The sequence below is a fragment of the Blennius ocellaris genome (genome assembly GCF_963422515.1).
Source record: "Blennius ocellaris genome assembly, chromosome: 6".
NCBI classification, from domain to species: domain Eukaryota; kingdom Metazoa; phylum Chordata; class Actinopteri; order Blenniiformes; family Blenniidae; genus Blennius; species Blennius ocellaris.
Window position 1 is genome coordinate 22,377,423 of NC_137655.1, and position 18,818 is coordinate 22,396,240.

Sequence of the window (18,818 nt, forward strand, 5' to 3'; positions counted from 1 at the left end):
ACAAATCCCTTTTGAGATCACGATACTTGGATTTAGTTTCATGTTGTGGCTGTATAGGCAAGAATGTGCAATGAGTGAACGTCTCTGTCTTTTATCCCCTCGCTAAAACAAGATCTTCCAGTTCTTCAATATTCCTATCTGTTTTTGAAGGTATTGAAGAGCTCTTGTTACAAATGTGTAAAATGGTGGTGGATCTTTTCTATGATGGGCTGAACTGCTTTAGAACTCCAAGACCACAAAAACAAAAACACCGTTCCAGTCTTGTTGCTCTTCACTGTTGCTGATGTCAAAAACCAGTCGGGGAGTTACCGGATATAAGAAGAATGTCAATTCCTGTCGGCAGAGATAAGTAGCAGGAGTACATTGCGGGTGAAGTCAGTCAAAAAGAGTCTCATTAAATATCATTAAACCGACACACCATGGAAATGATCTATCGTTTGCGGTGGAGACTGTTTACAAGCGATGCAGCCACCGTGGCCCACATGAAGAACTAAAGTAACACACTTCAACGTGCTGGCTTCTGCTCAAATGAACCTTATTGCCCTCCGGGTGATTGCTTGAGGCGAGTACTTCAGTTCAGTGAATCATGGATAATAAACCTTAAGAATGTCACAGGGTCTCGTCACAGGTGTATTTTATTCACCTGTCTGTGCATTTTTTTTAATAATGGAATCAGGAAAGAGTACCTGCAGAAATAGACCTCAGCTCCTTCACAGGCCCATGCTCTTTTTGCTTTACATTCCATGCATTAATTGTCATATGTAAAGAAAGCGCATGCCTTATGTGGAGGAAGATACATACTGAAACTCCAGCAGAGCTGGATATCAAAGATCAGTTTGCATTTCTTCGTTGAAGTTCAAACTTTCAAAATCACTTCTTTCTTTTTTTTATGCTATATCTCCAATTCAGACACAACCGCCAGAAAAACCTTTCTGAGTTGAGTCCAGCGCAGTCGCCCACCCGACCATCAATTTATCAAATGCTCTGGGTTCTGAGCATTTACTATCAAAGATCTCAGACCTGTCTCTTAAAGTTTCCATAAAAGAGGCATGAGATACTGATCTTAATGCTGAGATATGAGCAGAACTATAGGAGGAGGCAGTGTCTCCGTTTATTTCCTTCTTTGTCGACTCCTATTACAGACTGATTCAGTACAAGGTGATGCATCAGTTTTAACACTAAAGAAAAAACAACTTTGACCACATTTCATGTTCAGGGTCACCAGTGATTCTTTGTCTTTTTCTTTGCCTCATTTAATGAAACAGTTGGACTCAAATAGTTGAATTATTCCCAGGAAACATAGCAGTCTTTTTATATTCTGCTTATTTTTTTGCAGCCAAATGATGTACAGTCTGCACTGCAGGTGAGAACCGTTTTTTTCTACAAATGACATTTAGGAAGATGCAGAGACATTTTCTGATCGTGTCACTTCACTCTTGTATTCCAAAACCTTGATTGCCGGTATCAGCAATGAAATATGAAGTTCAAACCAAATCGTTAATTTGGGTGCCTATCTGGTCTGTTTCTTGTCTATAAAGCTCTGAATGGTCTTGGGCTTGAATATATCTCAGATTTACAAGCAGAATATGAAACATCCAGGCCCCCGAGGTCCTCAGGAAGCTGACACACACTTTTATTTTATTAAATTTTTTAAAATCAGGCTTTAACATTATCATTTGCTCAGTCTTTCCCTTTAACAATAGGTTTTGCTCATTTTACTACCTTTATTATGATAAAAGTTTTAACTTTATTATGCCTTTCTTAATCACTTTGTTTTATTGTATTTCAGGATTTTAATCGATTAAGACTCTTAATTGCTATGTTTTAATGTATTTCCTATATTTCATTTAAAGCACTGTGGACTGCATTGTGGCTAAATGGTGCTACATGAATATATTTGCCTTGCCTTTTGAAAACATTTGAATAGAAATAGAATTTAGTATAGGACAGTTCTGTGTGTTTATTGTCCGTCGTTAATCTGTGTGACAACATTGAGTTTTATGTATATACGTTCCGGACCTTGCGGTCTTTGTAGTTTATTTTCTTTAAATACATAAATATGACATTGAAAACATTGGCATGAACTGTAACTTCGAGAAGCTCTCCGCTCAGACGCGCAGCCATACTTTTTGTCCTTCTTGGCGCGCCGTAGAAACAGGAAGTAAGCGTGAAGCGAGCTACAAAAATAAAAACATAACGGAGCTAAATTGTATCAAAATTGTTGTTAATAAAAAAAATGGACAGTGAAGCACCAAAGCTGACGAGTAACCACTCACGCTGCGGTTTCTTTAATACAGACTCAGAGGACTATCGATGCGTAAGTAACCAAACATCACTGAACTACTCTCGCTTTCGGGCTAATTAGCCAGTTAGCTGTATCGCGTCTTTCTGCTACATGGGGGTCTCAGGCGAGCGGATTTAAACCACTCACTGATGTTGACCTCTTTCTCATTAATTACTCGATTGATTAGGTAATGAACAAAGTCCTGACACCCGCAAGGCTCCTGACACTAAGCTCCGTCGGTAGCATTGAGCCGTCCGTCATGCTAGCTGCGTTAATTGGCTTATTTAACTGTAATGTTTCATTAACGGCACTAATTAACATGACATTAGGCCTCTCAGTGAGTCTCACCTACAGGCGGATTATTAAAATAATGACTTCTGGGTGTATGTATCGACAAACGACACGAAACGCTGCACAGCTGAGCACGCTTGAGTCGTTATACATCGTTTTTAAACCAGTTGTGCTGCTCAGTATTTGCTCCGGAGAATATAAATACTTTATTAAGGCCAGAGGGAAATTCTTTATAGGGCTGCTCCTCACAGAATAGAACACAATAAATAGAATAGAAGTTTAAACATCCATATCCCAGTCCAATTTATACCCCCAGATACATGTACTCCTCCACAATATCCGCATTTGCCCCGCGGACAGACGCCCTGTTCCTCCTGGAATCTCGATTAGTTTAGGTTTTGTCAACTTTGTAACTGGTTTTTGCTCAATTTCTGGATGAAAGTTGGTTGTCGTGATATTTTTACTTGTTTTTAAGGGCTCAATATTTTTTAGGGGAGCTCCATAATGGCATCCCCCCCCCCCCCCCTTCCCAATAGGTGATTTAATTTAATTCAATTCCAGAGAAAACATTGCATTGCAGCCCAATTTTACATAAATTTCAAGGTCAGGTGGAGCTGATCGTACAATTTTGGCAAAAGGCAAGGGTACACCCCCAGACACCAATCCATCATCACACAACAAGCACAAAGACAGATTGTTCCACACACGTGTTTGCACTGTGGGAGGAAACCAGAGTAACCAGAGAAAAGCCAGGCACACGCAAGGAGAACATGTAAACACTACGCAGAAATGCCCTAAACAGACTGGACATGTTCTCACAGTGAAAGAAGATCATTAACCACAACAACGCTTTGAAGCCATGGCGACGTGTTATCCCAAAGAAAATGGTGAATATAATTATAGATAACTATACATTTTATAGCGCGAGTCATTCCAAGTTTGAATTTTGCTCTCTATTAGATAAGCAAAGTGCCCGGCCACTCCATGATATCTCAGACTTTAATTTATTCTTTGCAATCAGGGAACACTTGTCTGCAACCCACGTTGCACAATCCTCATCTCTATCCCTCCATTCGTAACTTCAGTTTGTCCAGGATTTCAACAGAAAACGCACTTCAACTCAGCAGCAATACTATCTTATTAGATTAAACATAAAATAATAATACAATTTTAGTCAAGACAGGATTGGATGATTTAAGAATCATAAGATTTTAACATTATTCGTAGCGACGTGTCTTAACAAATTATTTGCATTGTTGAATAAACCGAGACACGATAACACTGGTTAAACATTCAGTGTTTATTTTAGCGTTGATATCACCCGTTTCAGACGATATGGTTATAATATACGATTCTACTTTTATGTTTGCTTTTGAAAAAACAAATATAATGCAAAAAAAATATTGCGTCAACACCAGGGGCTCCTTATCTTTTTGGTGCTTCGTGCCTGTTTGTTGCAGCCGTGTTGGACTGCAGACAAGTAAATTCAGCACCTGGACTCTTCCACTACGAAGCCACACTGTTCTGGCACTGTTCTCCTGAAATATACTGCAAAAATGTCATCATTCACGGTGCCATTCTCCATCGCCCCCTGACCATCGAACATGCCCACTGGTTTCCAGATGAAGATACCACAACTTTTAGGCCCCATTCACACGACAAAGTTTCAAGTGAAATCGCATTGTCTTTGTGTTTTTTTGTTTCAGAAAGGTTCCGCGATTACACAGTTTTGAAAACGATGTCCGTTTACACGGAAATGGCAGAAACACTGACAATGATGTAGTGAGCATGCCAGGCCAACGAGTTGGCACTGTTGGCGGTGGTGGTGGTGGTGGTGGTGGTGGTGGTGGTGGTGGTGGTGGTGGTGGTGGTGGTTGTTGTTGTTGTTGTAAACCACACCCACGCGTGTGCAGAGATCAATATGCTATAAACACAATGGGAGTATGTGGTCGTTCGTATAACCGGACCATGAAGTTGGATTGTTATTACGGATGACTCCACTATAAAACTACCAATTCCCAGGAGATTACGGACCCTAAATCTAACCTTACCACTCTCAAGGCAAACATTGTTTGTTTTGGTCGATCTTGTGCAGAAGAGCTATTTGATATGGCCGTGGTGGGCAAAATAGTGTAAAAATACAATTTACTGCAGTGATTACTACACGAGTAATACATTTTCTTCCGAGTTCCGTGGTGCAGTTTGATGTTCTTTTTACTTAAAAAAAAGATAATCCGAATGATTATTTAAATTCAGGTCACGTCGCAGCAATGAATAGTAACTTTGTGATGATTTCAGTGTTCTGGTGTTGTTGAGACTGTGTCAGGGGCTTGTGATTGAACGGAAGAGGTGCATTTTTTTAATCCTAAGAATTTAACAGCAGTTGCATCACTGCGATTTATTTTTCACCTTCTCACCATGAACTTGGCTCAGGGGCTCATCTTCTGTTGGGATTACTAAATCTTCCTCCTCTGCCAGCATCGCTCTGCTGCTGGTGGAGAGAAATCTTCCAAGTGTGGCCCTTAAACTTTGCAAATGTCACATTTCTGTTACTCACAGCAGCTGTTTTCTTTCTTTTTTTTTTTCTTCCTTTGACCCAGATTAAAACTGTGTTCTTGTGGAATTTTGTTGTTTCTTATCTCAAAGACATTGAGAACCCAACGTGAGCCGGTTGTCTGTCACTCCTCTTCGCGGGGTTCGGCCCCGTGCATACAACAACGTTTCAAAGTGGAAAAAGCTCCATTGTTGCCTTTTTTCGATTCTGAAAAATTCAGAACTGCTTGAAAAGTGTCTAGTTTTCAGGATAATGTGGACTGGGAGTCATGACACGCTGGAGGCCGCCATTGTTGTTATTGTCCATCGACTTGTGCATGTGCAGAAGAACTGTTTACTATGGCCGTGATGTGCAGACACAGCGTTTCCAGAAAGTTGCATTTTACCCCCCCGTTTACACGACGATGGAGCCTGGGCCGTTTTTGAAAAGTTCCAACCAGGGTTGGTTTAGTAAAAGTTGTGTTTTCAGTAGCTCTGTGCACCGTTGCTGTGTAAAAAAAAACAAACACCCAAAATGCAACGTTTTCTTGTCTTGAGGTTGTCAAAAATATATTTGCATATATCAAAAAAGAAAATCATAAGTAATTTCTAGAATGTAGGACATGCCCGTTGCTTATCTTTAAGGTACGAGGGCTCGAGTGTCCAGCAGGATGTGGCGTCACTGTAATGTTTGGCAAATCAGAGATCGAACAGGAGGAATGCCCGTAAGTTCTTCGAGGCAATGTGTGGGACTCTTAAGGAACACAAGCTGGGAACCAAAAATGGAAACGTTGAAGACAAAAAGTATCACAAATGTAACTTCTAATCAGGTCTGGCTGAAGTTCCAGGCAGCTCTGATACGGCGTCCACACCCTGCTGATTGGAACAAAACATGATTGATACTCCCTTTTCAAAACAATACCCGGTGTTGGATCACCTATTTGGAAAATCACCTGTTGCTAAATTAAGCTTTGGCATGCAAGTCGAGCAGATAGAGGACAGAAAGTCCTCTCTCTCTCTCTCTCTCTCTCTCTCTCTCTCCCTCCCTCCCCCCCTCCCTCCCCCCCCCCCCCCCCCCCTCCCTCCTCCAGTGTTGTGAACGTGAGAATGTCAGTACGTGGAGCTTTTGCGTGTCAGGCTGCAGGTTATCACCTTTCTCTTAACTCGGCTATATAACGGGAAGAATGCGGCAGTAATGTCGTTCTGCCTCAAGCCCTGGATGTCTTCTTTTTTTTTTTTTGTGACGACTAATTACTCACAGACAGGGAAGCAGCTGATGTGTCCTGTACGTTGCTGGGATAACCTAGATACAGATGGCCCACATTGGCTTGGCAAGCGATATCCGTTTGGGTTTTCTGTCAAACTTTGCAGAGGGAATATTCACACTCAAACTATTCACACATGCCTACACCGTCCCCTTGTAATTGTGCCATTTTTATTTTACATTTTTTTTTAAATCAACCTATCGTTCAAGAATCATGGAGCAGTATTAATCTGTAAATGATGTATTTACAGTTAACCTTTGTTCATTCTTTTATAGTTATAGTTTGTTTTAGGGGTCAAAAAACACTAAATTTATGCGTTTTACCCTGAAACGTTGTCGTGTAAAATCCCTGGTTCCAAAATCCATACCGGGTTTTCTCCAGCTACTTCAATTTCTTCCCGCAGTCCAAAAATATAGTTTTTTTTTTAGGTCCATTAGTGACTCTAAATTCCCTGTACATGCACCTATACTATCAGTAGTGCTGCACAATTTATTGTTTTAGTGACATCAACACATCGCAAAGACTCAACTGTGGCCAATTGGGATTCTTTGCACTCTGCGTATCAATTCTGGCCGATCAGATATTGCCTGAAATGGCCACCAAGCACAAACCTCAAAGGAAAGAAAAAAAAACAAAATCAACTTTTGAAAACATTTGTGGAAAGTCCAGGTGCACACTTGATGGAAATACTGGAAACAAACAAGCAAACATTCAAAAGAAAGGCTGTAGAATAGATAATAAGAATAGATAATTTCCCCTCAATTCCAGTTGAATTCACTTGTTGAATATATCGCAGAGCAATACAACACCATGCACGGCCCACACACGGAACACAATAAACCACGCGTCTCCTCTATCCATCATTTTTTTTTTGTTTGTTTGTTTGTTTTGGTTGTCCCTGTTTCTTGGCACAGTTGTGCCTGAGCAGAGAGTATTTACAGTTACCGGGCAGGTTTATGGCGGTGTGTGTGAGCTGTTGAGTCGGACCTGAGCGGGGGGGGGGGGACGGGGACGTGCAGGACGTGTGCATCCAGCCGGGGGATTCCACCCGTCTCACCCCGAGGACATTCCCGTCTTGTGTTTTGTTGTGTTTTGCAGGACTCTCATTCGTTTTTGCCCGAAGCTTTCAGAACACACAGGCGCGTCGGCCATTCCGAACATTCCTTTGTTCTTCCGTCGTCATTCCTGGTGTGCCCGGGCTCGGTTTCGGGTCACACGCAGCTCTGAACAAAAAAAAAAACACGCGGAGTATCAGGCTTTGGCCTTGTTTAATACATCTTGCCTGTATCTGTGGCGTTCCCCTTCAGCTGTCGTTTATCTGCGCGCCGCGCTCCGTCGCATGTTAAAATGGCTCCTCAAACCTTGAGGATGCGACGTTCAGAAACACCTGCGCTGATGTGCGAGGTGTCGTTCCTTTCCAAATATTTACATTTCCGAAGCTCGGCTCTCCTTTGTTTGTATGCGAGCCCCATTTTTGTTTTTCTTCTTGTCATTGACTCGCACACGTGTTTGCATACTCGTACACAAACACACAGAGAAGACGGGCAGGAATAAATGGCAGCCTTGTCAGCCCGCGACTTTCTTCCGATCTGATTACAATGACGATAACACGGTATTTACACGATATCGCACTTTAGTTAAACAATGATTTGCGCGGAACAAATGCAATACACGGGACGGTGTTCACGTCATCTAAAACGTTGTTTCAATGGTTTTTGTTTTTCAGGTGGTGATTTTAACTGTTAAGCGAGCCACGGGAACCTTCTCCTTAGTAGGATGGTGAATATTTCTCTTTTTCTTATTCCCTCAATTGTTCTTTGTCATGAACTCTTGATTCTTTTTTCATGTGTAAATTGCAATTTCCAACTCTTAAGGTGTTGTTGAAGGATATTTTATGTACTTCATGGTTTTAAAAGCATTAAAGATGCACCATTAGATGCAAATTAGAACATTATTTTACTTTAAAACAGCTCAAACTAAGTCGCGCCTTTTAATGAAAAAAGGCATTAACGAAAGGGTTTCGCTGAACAAAAGTTGGAGAAAAGCTTGAAAATCGGGGGCAATATAACACAAATAAAAAAAATTGGATTCCTTCAAAAATAGTTCCTGACTGGCTCAGTTTGGAGTGTTCCTAAAGAAGTACTAATTCCTCTCATCAGTCTCATTTATATTTTGGATTTTTAGCAATAATTGGTTACTTCAGAAAGCATATTTAATGGCTAAGATATCAAACAGCCCTTTAAATGATTGGTATAATTGTTATCAATTTTCAAACTCAGAATTTCCCATAGATCCTGAGAGATCGTGTGACACTCCATTGACGGTAGATCAGTGTGTCTCCCAACTGCTCTAATTAATAATCGGTACAGACGATTCCAGTGTGTAACACTTCTGTTTGTGTGTAAAGTACAGGGAAGTCTCATACCATGGAGAAGAGACTGACTAAAGACCGGGTTTTTAGTTAGTCTGTGTCGAACTGACGATTTCAAGCTGACGATCTTAAAGGTGTGGACGATTAGTCTGAAACATTTACATTTTAGACTACACCTCAATCTTCTTCATCAGTTCCTGATAATCAGATAGCAGGAAGTTTAACAGAATAGTCCGAATCATTAACTGCTGCCCAGGTGGAAATGTACTTCGTCACTGCCGTCTACACTGTAATGCCTCAAACTGTCTCAAATCGTTTATACATTAATGGAATTTCCGAGGGAATATGCAGGTTATCACAGACTTATGGTAATAAAAGTAGGTTGGGTCAGAGCGGGTGAGACGGGTAACTCCAAGCATTACAGGCCGATTTCACCCTTTTGTGTTTGCAAGCGCAATAATTAATACATTTCCAAAGCATTCAGGAAGTGTTGACTCTGTGTCCATGGTGATTATGTTTTGTGTTGACAAGCTGTGGTCACACAGACACACACACCCCACATGTCTAAAGTCATTCAAATCCGTTGCGTCATCACAAAGGTGGCAGGTTAATAATACTAGACGGTTTGAATAGACCCGACTGTGGCAGAAGTCCATATGATTTGTGTTGGATTCAAAATGAGAACAAATAGTTGTCTCACACCTTCACCGAGCTCAGAACGGGAAACTTCAGCCACAGGACAACAAATCACTCCGCGAGGAGTGCCGTTGTTATTTGAGCAGCAAAAAAATCAATTGTTAACTATGCTTTGTTGTTGTTGTTTTTTTCTTCTTCTTTTAATTAACTTTTTAGTCATCTACATTTACTTCACAACATTTATCCATGTTTCTTTTCTGGTGAGAATTTAATCCGTCAAATGTTTTCAAGCAGGTGCTTGTTTTCCCCCTGATAAATAAGCATCCTAAACAAGCTTTCATGGTCACTGATCTTAGGAATATTAACACTCGCGGTATAAGGGAGCTCGCAGGGATTCCTGGCGGCGGTGTGTTGATGTGCAGGGCAGCATTTGGCCTGCAGAGCTGAAATAGCCGCCCTTGCAATTAGTAAAATCTCACTTGTGCTTTCTTTTCTTTCTCTTTTTTTTTTCTCTCTCTCTCTCCTCTTCTCTTATTTTCAGCATTTTCATGCTGTTCGTGATCTGGCTGCTCCGTAGATATCACTCCTTGGCTCAGGTAAATCTTCAACACCGCGTTCGGAGTGTTTTAACACGTCTTCCCCTTTTTCTGTTTGCTTCGTTGCCACCGGAAATATGTTCAATTAGCCATGACAAATCTCAGCATAATTGAACCCAATTAAAATGCACAGATTAATGAAATGTGGAGTTAATTGACTCGTGGTCTCTCTCATTGTGGCTGCCGTCTCATGTTTTTTTTTTTTTGCCTTCCATCTCCAAATGTTGAGGTTTAATATGTATTAAATATATTGGATAAATGACGTTAGAATGATCCCTCCACTGGTTTTATGTCTCTTCTCCCAAACGGATAAGATTTTAATGTAATTTTCTCAAGCGTGTTGGGGGGGGGGAGGGGGGTTTCTGGTGGGTAATTTTTTGTTTTTTGTTTGTTTGTTTTAAATCTGTGCCTCTTCTGGGTGGCTTTGTGTTTTTTTGCATCCAGTCCAGCAGGTCGGTCAGGTTTAGCAGCGCTGCACGTTCTCCGCCTAATCTGAAGTAAATGACTTCTTAACATAGATCCTATTACCTCTGGACCAGGTTACAGAGAGCGACCTCACATTCTCCACCCCCCCCCCCCCCCTCCTCCTCCCCCTCCCTCCTTTGATACCATATAAACCCTCTCCTAACTCACAAAGGTTATCTGTCAGTCAATAGTCTTTAGTGCTCTCAAGGCCCTCCTGCTCTTTTTTTTTTCTTCTTTCTTTTTTTCTTCTCTCAGTCCGTCTCTTCCTCTCTCGCTCCGTCCCCCCCCCCCCCCCACAGCCTTGGCAGGGTCATGGCGGAGACAGAGAGATTGATGAAAAGATGTGTGCGTGTTTGTTTGTCTCGCCGTGTCCTCGCCGGTTCGTCACCACCTGTCCCAGAGTCCATGTTTAACCGAGACTCGCATCCAGTGTGCAAAAGCAGCTGCGCTCTGGAAAAATCTTGTTGCATACCAATTATTGATTCATATTCTTTTAACGAAAAAAAAAAAATTCGACTCGTGTGTGTGGAGTGGAAATAGGAGGACGCTCTCCTCTGATATCCTGAGTTTCACTGAGTTATCACCAGGGATGGCGCGTGTCAAACTGTCAGCCACTTCAGTGATCATTTGAGCTGTAATCCGCCCTCCTCTCAAAGTGAATATAAATGCTGTGCCGCCTTTTTTTTTTTTTTTTTAATATGAAGAATTTGTTGTCGGAGGATCCCTCTTCATGTCTCCTTATTAATTTTTACTGTACAGAAGATGATTCTTAGCCTGACTGTCGCCGCCTTCTTCGACAGCGTAGCCTATGTCATGGTGAGTTCCATCGTCTTCGCGTCGCCAAACACGAAGGTTTTTAAAAAATCTATAAAATGCTTCTCTGTGTCGCTCTTATTGCTTAGGGTGACTCCCATCCAGAAGGATCTCTTTGTGACTTCCAGGCCTGGTGGCTGACATACTTTGGTAAGACCAAACTTTATTACTATTTCAATCGATTCAAGCGACGAGGTTGTTTCAGCCTGAGATTTGAGTGAATCTGACAGGAAGCCAAATTGTGACGTGATCTTTATTTTTCTAAAGTGGTCCAATAGTGACGCGGGCTCAGCCGAGCTTTAACAATGCAATGTGGGGACTTGCAGGCCGGTCAGTCTGCGTGGTCTGATCGAACAGAGAAGAAGTTTGTCCGGGGCCGAGCTGCAGATCTTTCTGAGAGAAAGGCAGTGCCAGAATAGTTAGTGCATTGCGGTTTGACGTGTCGCGCTGACCCTCTCAGACAGAGTCGAAAACAACGTAAGCGTCTGAGCCGGCCCACTGAAAAATGGAAGACGAAGGCTCTGGTCTGATGAATCACATTTTGTCACTTACCCGGGGGAACGAACGGCGCCTAGAATGCACAATGTGGGAGAGGCAGCGCGGCACCTTGGGTAATATTCTGCTGGAAATGCGGGTCCTGCCATCCATATGGATATGACTTTGACGTGTAGCATCTACCATGGCATTTTTGCATAGCATGTACACTATATTGGAAATGGCATTGCCTGACACCACTGCCCTCTTAAAGCAGCATATTGCTTCCTGCGAGAGGCGGAAGTGGTTCAGTAATAGTTTGAGGACCACAACGACGACTGCTATGAGTTGTCTTGGCCTCCTAATTCACCAGATCTTAATCCAATAGATGTAGCTATCTGTGCGTGTCACGGCTGTGATTGTTATGAGACGATCGTTCATTAATTTTCTCCGCCATTATGTCCAACTCTGAAGGGATGAGCTAATCCCTGCTGACTGTGGGCAGTACGTCCTGCCAGTCCATCAGGGCGACAGTCCATCACTGCGCAAACAGAGAATCGGACAGCGACGTACACAGACATTCACTCCGACAAGAAGTTTAGAGTGCCTTTAATTTGCTCCTTTATTGCACGGTTGTCCATCCTGTGTCTCCTCCAGAGGTTCACAATGAAGTGGGAGGGCAGTCGTCGGTAACGCCGTGGTTCGGCTTGCTCATTATTCAGGAGAAGTCACACGCCCAAACCAAGGATTAACACATCCGTAGCAATGGCGTAACCCTTCGTGAGTCAAGCAGTAAAGCCGTGTTTCCACCGCACACAAAGTGCAGAGGGGCGGAACGGAGCCTTGCGGAGCGGTACGGCAAAGTGTAACCGGAGCCAAATCCGGTGGCCCGTTTTCCACCGCAAAAAGTAGGCGGGGCTTAGCGCTCAGCAGATATGTGACGTTGCAACGGTCGTCTCAGCCGGGCATGAATTCTCTGTTGTTGTTGTTGTTTACAGCCACAGAGCTGCTGCTACAACTTCCATGTTGGTCCCGAGAGAGCGAACGCTCCGGCGACTTGCCTTAACGAACCTTAACGGACTGTACCTGTCCATTCCCGCACCTTTTTTGCGCGTTGGAATCGGGACTTAAGACTGTGGCCCGTTGCATTTTGCCGTCTCCTGTGTGGGGAGAGGACTTTCCCACCAAATGACGGCGCGGGGCTCCACTGATTCATTTAGGATAATCAGGCAAATCTACAAGTGGAAGTGGAACAATTTCTTTGGGATTCAAACGATTGAGGCTGAATTGCTTGTAAGCGGGGAGTCCTGGTTGTATTTGCATTGCTGGCATTTGTCGCAATTACAGCTCCCTTAGCTTTGATTAGCATAAGGATTTTTAGTTAGGACTGGCTGCTAATACGACACTTTGCCAGCCTCGTTTTATTGGTCTCGCTGGCAGACACTCACCTGCGCACACACACACACACACACACACACACACACACTTGCGCTGATACAGGGTAATGGGCAGTGAGTTAGTGCTGCAGAGGTTGGTGCGTGTCACCTCGGTTTATCATGAGGATCCTCACGCCGAGGACAAACGGCTGTACATAAACACGGGCTGAACCGACACTTTGTTCTCTTGCACAGTCTAGCGGGAGCTGCATTGCACAGCTCTGCTTTTAACCCTCCTCTATAAAATGTTTAGAAATGGTGTTTGAAATGGAAGGAAGATGAGGGCAGAGGCAGCGCCAGGACAGGAAGTGAAGCGGCGTCACGTCATCTTTGGCGAAAGCAAAGCCTCGTCTGTTTTTTTCGTTATGTAAGACGCATTTGCAGCGACGGCGGCTTATAATAATAATAATACAAATGTGGACAGACTGCTGTCTTTCCGTCCAGCCAAAAGAAACACACACGATCCTGCACACCCACGGTAAAAGCTGTGGAAGTGAGGAGGTAAAGGGAAGGCTGCCCTCTCGACGCTTTAGTCATATACATTCATTTCACTCCTCTGCTGACTGCGCTTCTCTCTCCTTTCTTCATATCTTCTTTTCAGTGTCTCACTTCAGTCTGTGCTGCCACCCCTCCCACCGTGTCCCTGCAACCTCGGTTTCCTCTCCTTTTTTTTTTCCTTTCTCCTCCAGCCACCACCCCCCCCCATCCCCCCATTCCCCCCTTCTGCGTTATCTCCCTCTGCTTTTCCACAGTTCATCATTATCTCCCTTTGAGCTCCCACCTCTCATCCATCACCCTAAGCTACAGGTTTCCCTCATATTACTGCAGGATGGGCCTTCATTTATCAAAAAGTGAAACACATGCACGCTCCACACACTCTCATGCATACGTGCATGTTCGGGACACACACGCGCTGTTGTGGCAGTGAGCCATGTTGTAATTTGACCTTGGTTTTTTTTTCTTTTTTTCTTTTTATTGTGTACGTGTGTGTGTGTGTGCATGTGTGTGTGTATCTGCAGACTGGAGTGCCTTGGCCTGGGTTTGTCTCATCACACTGAACCTGTACCTCAACCTGGTCAGAGAAATAAGCACCAACAGATATGAGATGTAAGTAGGGAACCTACGTTTCTATGTTTTATTTTATTTTAAATTCTGCTGTTTGGCTCTCGTCGTTGAAAGTGTTGTTTGGTTCCGTCCACTGTAAAAGGCTCTTTTTTTGAACGTGTACCATTTATTACTGCACGTGGCTCCCGCTCCCAAACTGCAGGGGGCAGTGCATCGCAAACACCGCAGTAATAAATTAGAGCAGAAGAAGTAGACGGCTTCTTCTCTCCGACACCAGCAGGTGATCCACGCAAGTGGAGAGCGGAGCGGAGCATGCAACTATTGCTTCAAATTAAATTTTCCCTCTATTGAAGTCTGACGTTGAAGCAAATTGGCATCTCTGACTCCAATCTTGTGTTTTCATTTTGGATGTGCAGCTTCATGCTTTGTGTGTCTTTAAAACCAATTCTTCACTGCTCCGCCTTTTTTTTTTCCCTCCCGTACGTCTCCATCCTGTGGAGTTAGAAAAATCTGGAGGCTCATGAATGGGCGTGGCGACTGAAATGATGTAATTCGGCCGTTCGGAGCTTGTGGACCACATCACGCATGAAACGGCATTAAAAAAAATAGCATTTAATATTTTGTAGGCGCGTAGAACCAATGAGTGAATAAGTGATCAACTTAAAAAAAAAAAAATCGAATTTAAATTTTAAAAAAAATTTTGCAGAAAAAAACAGTCCAGATAATTGTTTTCTCTTATCTAAGCAAAAGCTCTCTGTGGCTTGTAAAAAGGCAAAGCTCCCTGGACATTTTGTAGTCCATTACAAGGCTAATGCAAAGAGACAAGACTTGTCAGACAGAAATTTATTAATTAATCGATCTACTGTTCAAACCTAAATTAACAGATTTTTCCAAACTCGTGCATCCAGACTGTTCATTCTCAATATGACTGCCTTTTAATTCCTCTTTAAAATTTTCTTTCGCTTTGGGTACCTCCTTTGTGTGTTTGTTTGTACGTATGCGTGTGTGTGTGTGTGTATGTGTACGTGCGCCTGTGCACGTGCGTGTGCCTGTTATTTTGCCAAAGCATGTGTCTCCCCACGGAGCATTGATAGGGAAACCCCCCCCAACCCCCCACACCCCCCCCACCCCCTTTTTTTTTTCTGTTCCAGCCAGCCGACACTCTAATTGAAAAGGGAGTGAGTGTCAGCCGTTAAGTGCGTGCTCGCGCGTGTGCGTGCACGCATGGCCATCTTCACGCTTTGCGGCTCTGTGTCTCTGTCACTCAAACTCCCATGAGCGCTTTCCACCGCACAAGTGTGAATTTGCCTGCACGTGGGTATTATATTTTAGCATTTCTTTCCCCCCCTATGCCGGGGCGCAAAGCCTTATGACAGAAACACAATCTAAATGTATGCGCTCTGTGGGCGGGGGGGGGGGGGGGGGGGGGGAGGAGGAGGCAGCTGCGTGCGCTACGTCAAGTCAATTGTTCATGGTTGCATCCCGCGGATGAGTTTAGGCGGGCACAGACCGTCCCCACCCTTCTGCATGCGAGAGATTCGGCCATTAAGGGAGGTGCACCACCCCCTTCCCCCCTACCCCCCCCCCCCATGGGAGTTTTCCTGCATTGATTAGCAATAAGCCAGACAGTATAATGGTGTTATAACTCATAAGGAGAACGGCTTTATGTGCGCATGGAAGGGGCAGGCATCGAGGCCAAAACCCGGCTTGCTTCAGAGCGTTATCAGCCTCGCGCCTCTTATAAGTCCGGAGGGAGTAACGTGGGAGGGGGATACGTCTGAGTTTTTCTGGCTGGTCCGGTACGATGCGCTGTTGGTTTGGGGGGGAGGAGGAGGAAAGCGCGGAGCTTCTAATCAGGTTAGAATGAAGCAAAGACCAAGGTGTCACTGGGGCTCCCCATGTATTGACTGCACATAAATAAGCTGTATGGTTTAGGTAGGCGCGGATGCGGTTTTGCATGCATGCACAATTACCCCGTGGCCTCTTAACCCAACCTCCCACCCTCTCACTCGCGCGCACACACACACACACACACACACACACACACACACACACACACACACACACACACACACACACACACACACATACACGTGGTGACGACACTGATGGTTTATGGATGAACAAATTGCCAGAGGAGCTGAAGAAAATGTGTGCGTGCGTGTGCGTGTTTTGGACTGTTTGCAGTCAGCTTTTAGTTGAAGTGAATCCGTTGTGCACAAAAGGAAGAGATCGTGATCAAGCTGAAGACGGAGGGGAAAGGTGTGTGTATATATATATATATATATATATATATATATATTATATATATATATATATATATATATATATATATAAAAAAGTATTACGAGGCCGTTAGAAATGTGATTGAGCCTCAAGAGAGCTTTCTGCACAGGCATGTGTGTGTGTGTGTGTGTGTGTGTGTGTGTGTGTGTGTGTGTGTGCGCTCATGTTGAGACCACGTGTGGGTGTGCTTGCAGGTGTGTGAAATGCAGAGCGCCTCGCAGCCCTGCTGTGCCTCATTAAGCCCATGTTTGCGCGCAGCTCCGGACCTCGTCATCTCAGAGCAGGGTGTGTGTGTGTGTGTGTGTGCGTGTGTGTGTGTAACATTGATTTCCTGACACCCCCAGCCCCCCCCCCCCCCCCCCCCCCCCCTCCTCCTCCACACCAATCGTCATGCCGTGGACTGGCAGTGCCAATTTTACCAATTCTTCTCCTCCTCTCACTGCGCACACTGCCTCCGTGTCGTTCTCACTCGCCCGCGCTGGCGTCTCTCCTGCTCACCGCTCTCGCTCCTCTGCTCCGTTGCCTCCTCGCGTTCACCACTTCGCACTCATTTCCTGTTATTCCTCTCCCTCTTATGCGTCTCCTCGTGTTCAAGCTAAACCAAAAAAAAAAAACCCCTCTCTTTGCATCCATATATTACCTCCCAACTTATTATTCCGTTATATTTCAACCAGCAGCCTCCCACCTCCTCCTACACTCACTTACTGCTGTCCATCACGGGGGGGGGGGGTGTTACAGTGTGCCCCCACTGAAATAAGGAGTGTGTGTGTGTGTGGCACACAAGTCAAGTGGGATTGAGTGTGTGTCAGCCGTGTCACCACTGCTCGATTGACCGTACTTGGAACAAGTCAGGGCAGGACTTCCACTCTATTGACCAGGCAGCGCTGTACGCTCTATAAAGTATCGACTACTGCGCCGACGACCAAGACACTGGAGCGCACACACACACACACACACACACACACACACACACACACACACACACACACACACACACACACACACACACACACACACACACACACACACACACACACACACACACACACACCTTAGAAGGCCGTCATTGATGCTATCATTCATCAGCGGTAGCCAGTGTGAGCCTCTCTTGCGTCTTTAACCTTTTCCTTTCAATAGTGGGCGATTTCTACAGTCACACACACAAAAAAAAAAAGTCATATTTTTATTTGTTCTCAATTTAGCTTGCTTTGTCCTCAAGTTTCCATTTCACGAGCAGAAAATGTGGCTGTGGTTTTTGGACGCCCCCCCCCCCCCCCTCCCCGAACATCATCTTTTCCCCAACAGTTAGGAGTAATTAGGGCTTATATTAGCATGAGTAATTGGCTGTCTGGCACTTTAGACGTTTGTCTGCACCTGAAAAATGACCCTGATGCGAGTTGCCAACAAGGGATGAACTACAGAACAAAAGAATAGCTTTATTTGTAGGTTGGTTTTTTTGTCCCCCCCCCCCCCCCCCCCCCACCACCAGAGCTGAGTGGCCTGTTGTCTGTTTTTATAATGAAGTGAATGTGTGCTTTTTTATCAGGTTGTACCATGTGATGGCATGGGGGGTCCCTTTGGTCATGGCCTCCTTGCCACTGCTAAAGAGTTACTACGGCCCCGCGGGTAGCCTGGTGGTGAGTACAGCCAAACTATCCAGCTTCTGGTTTTTATTTTTTTTTTCTCCTTTTCCTGCGGTAGAGACGGCGTATTTTTCTGTTAAATGCCTCTCCTTTCAAGTAAGGCCATAGCACTGGCCTCATTCCAGCTCCCACCTTCATAAGGCTTTATGTGATAAAAAATTGCAATTATCAGTACATCTGATCACAGTAAAACACCTCCTCACACTTGCCAGTTCCTGCAGTGAATCGGAAAGGCATTATTTGTTTGGAGGGGCGTTAAAGGGGGTGAGGTTATGGGGGGGGGGGGGGAGGCCGGGGGAGAGGAGGCGGTGGAATGAGAATTGGGACAGAGCCTTAATCTCCGGGCTCGGCTCTCCTCTTTCCACCTCCTCGGCTTATTAATAGCTACAGCTGCACAGCTTTTTCCCCTCCGCAGTCGCACACTCTCTCTTCCGCTCACGCGCTCCCCTTTCCTTTGTAACCCCGTCATCTCTCTCTCTCTCTCTCTCTCTCTCTCTCTCTCTCTCTCTCTCTCTCTCTCTCTCTCTCTCTCTCTCTCCCTCTCTCTCTCCTTCCCCAGCTGGATCACAGACGATCACGTAGCCTGGAGATTTGGGATGTAAGTAGACCCTTTCAGCGCCGCTATCAAAAGCTTCCCCCACTGGGGGAGATGGGGAGGAGG

At 44.5% G+C, this 18,818-nt stretch overlaps 1 protein-coding gene across 1 annotated transcript in view; it reads left to right on the forward strand.

Moving 5' to 3' along the window:
• Window positions 1-2,189: 2,189 nt before the first annotated feature.
• Window positions 2,190-18,818, forward strand: part of LOC308131725 (cyclic AMP receptor-like protein A) — a gene marked incomplete at its 3' end in the record, with an annotated part of 31,476 nt that continues 14,847 nt past the window's right edge. The window contains exons 1-7 of the mRNA XM_080498555.1: window positions 2,190-2,317; window positions 8,099-8,151; window positions 9,921-9,975; window positions 11,200-11,256; window positions 11,343-11,403; window positions 14,183-14,270; window positions 18,061-18,140. Of these exons, the coding sequence (XP_080354681.1) occupies window positions 2,237-2,317; window positions 8,099-8,151; window positions 9,921-9,975; window positions 11,200-11,256; window positions 11,343-11,403; window positions 14,183-14,270; window positions 18,061-18,140 (475 nt within the window). The 5' untranslated portion in view covers window positions 2,190-2,236. The remainder of the gene's footprint in view (window positions 2,318-8,098; window positions 8,152-9,920; window positions 9,976-11,199; window positions 11,257-11,342; window positions 11,404-14,182; window positions 14,271-18,060; window positions 18,141-18,818) is intronic.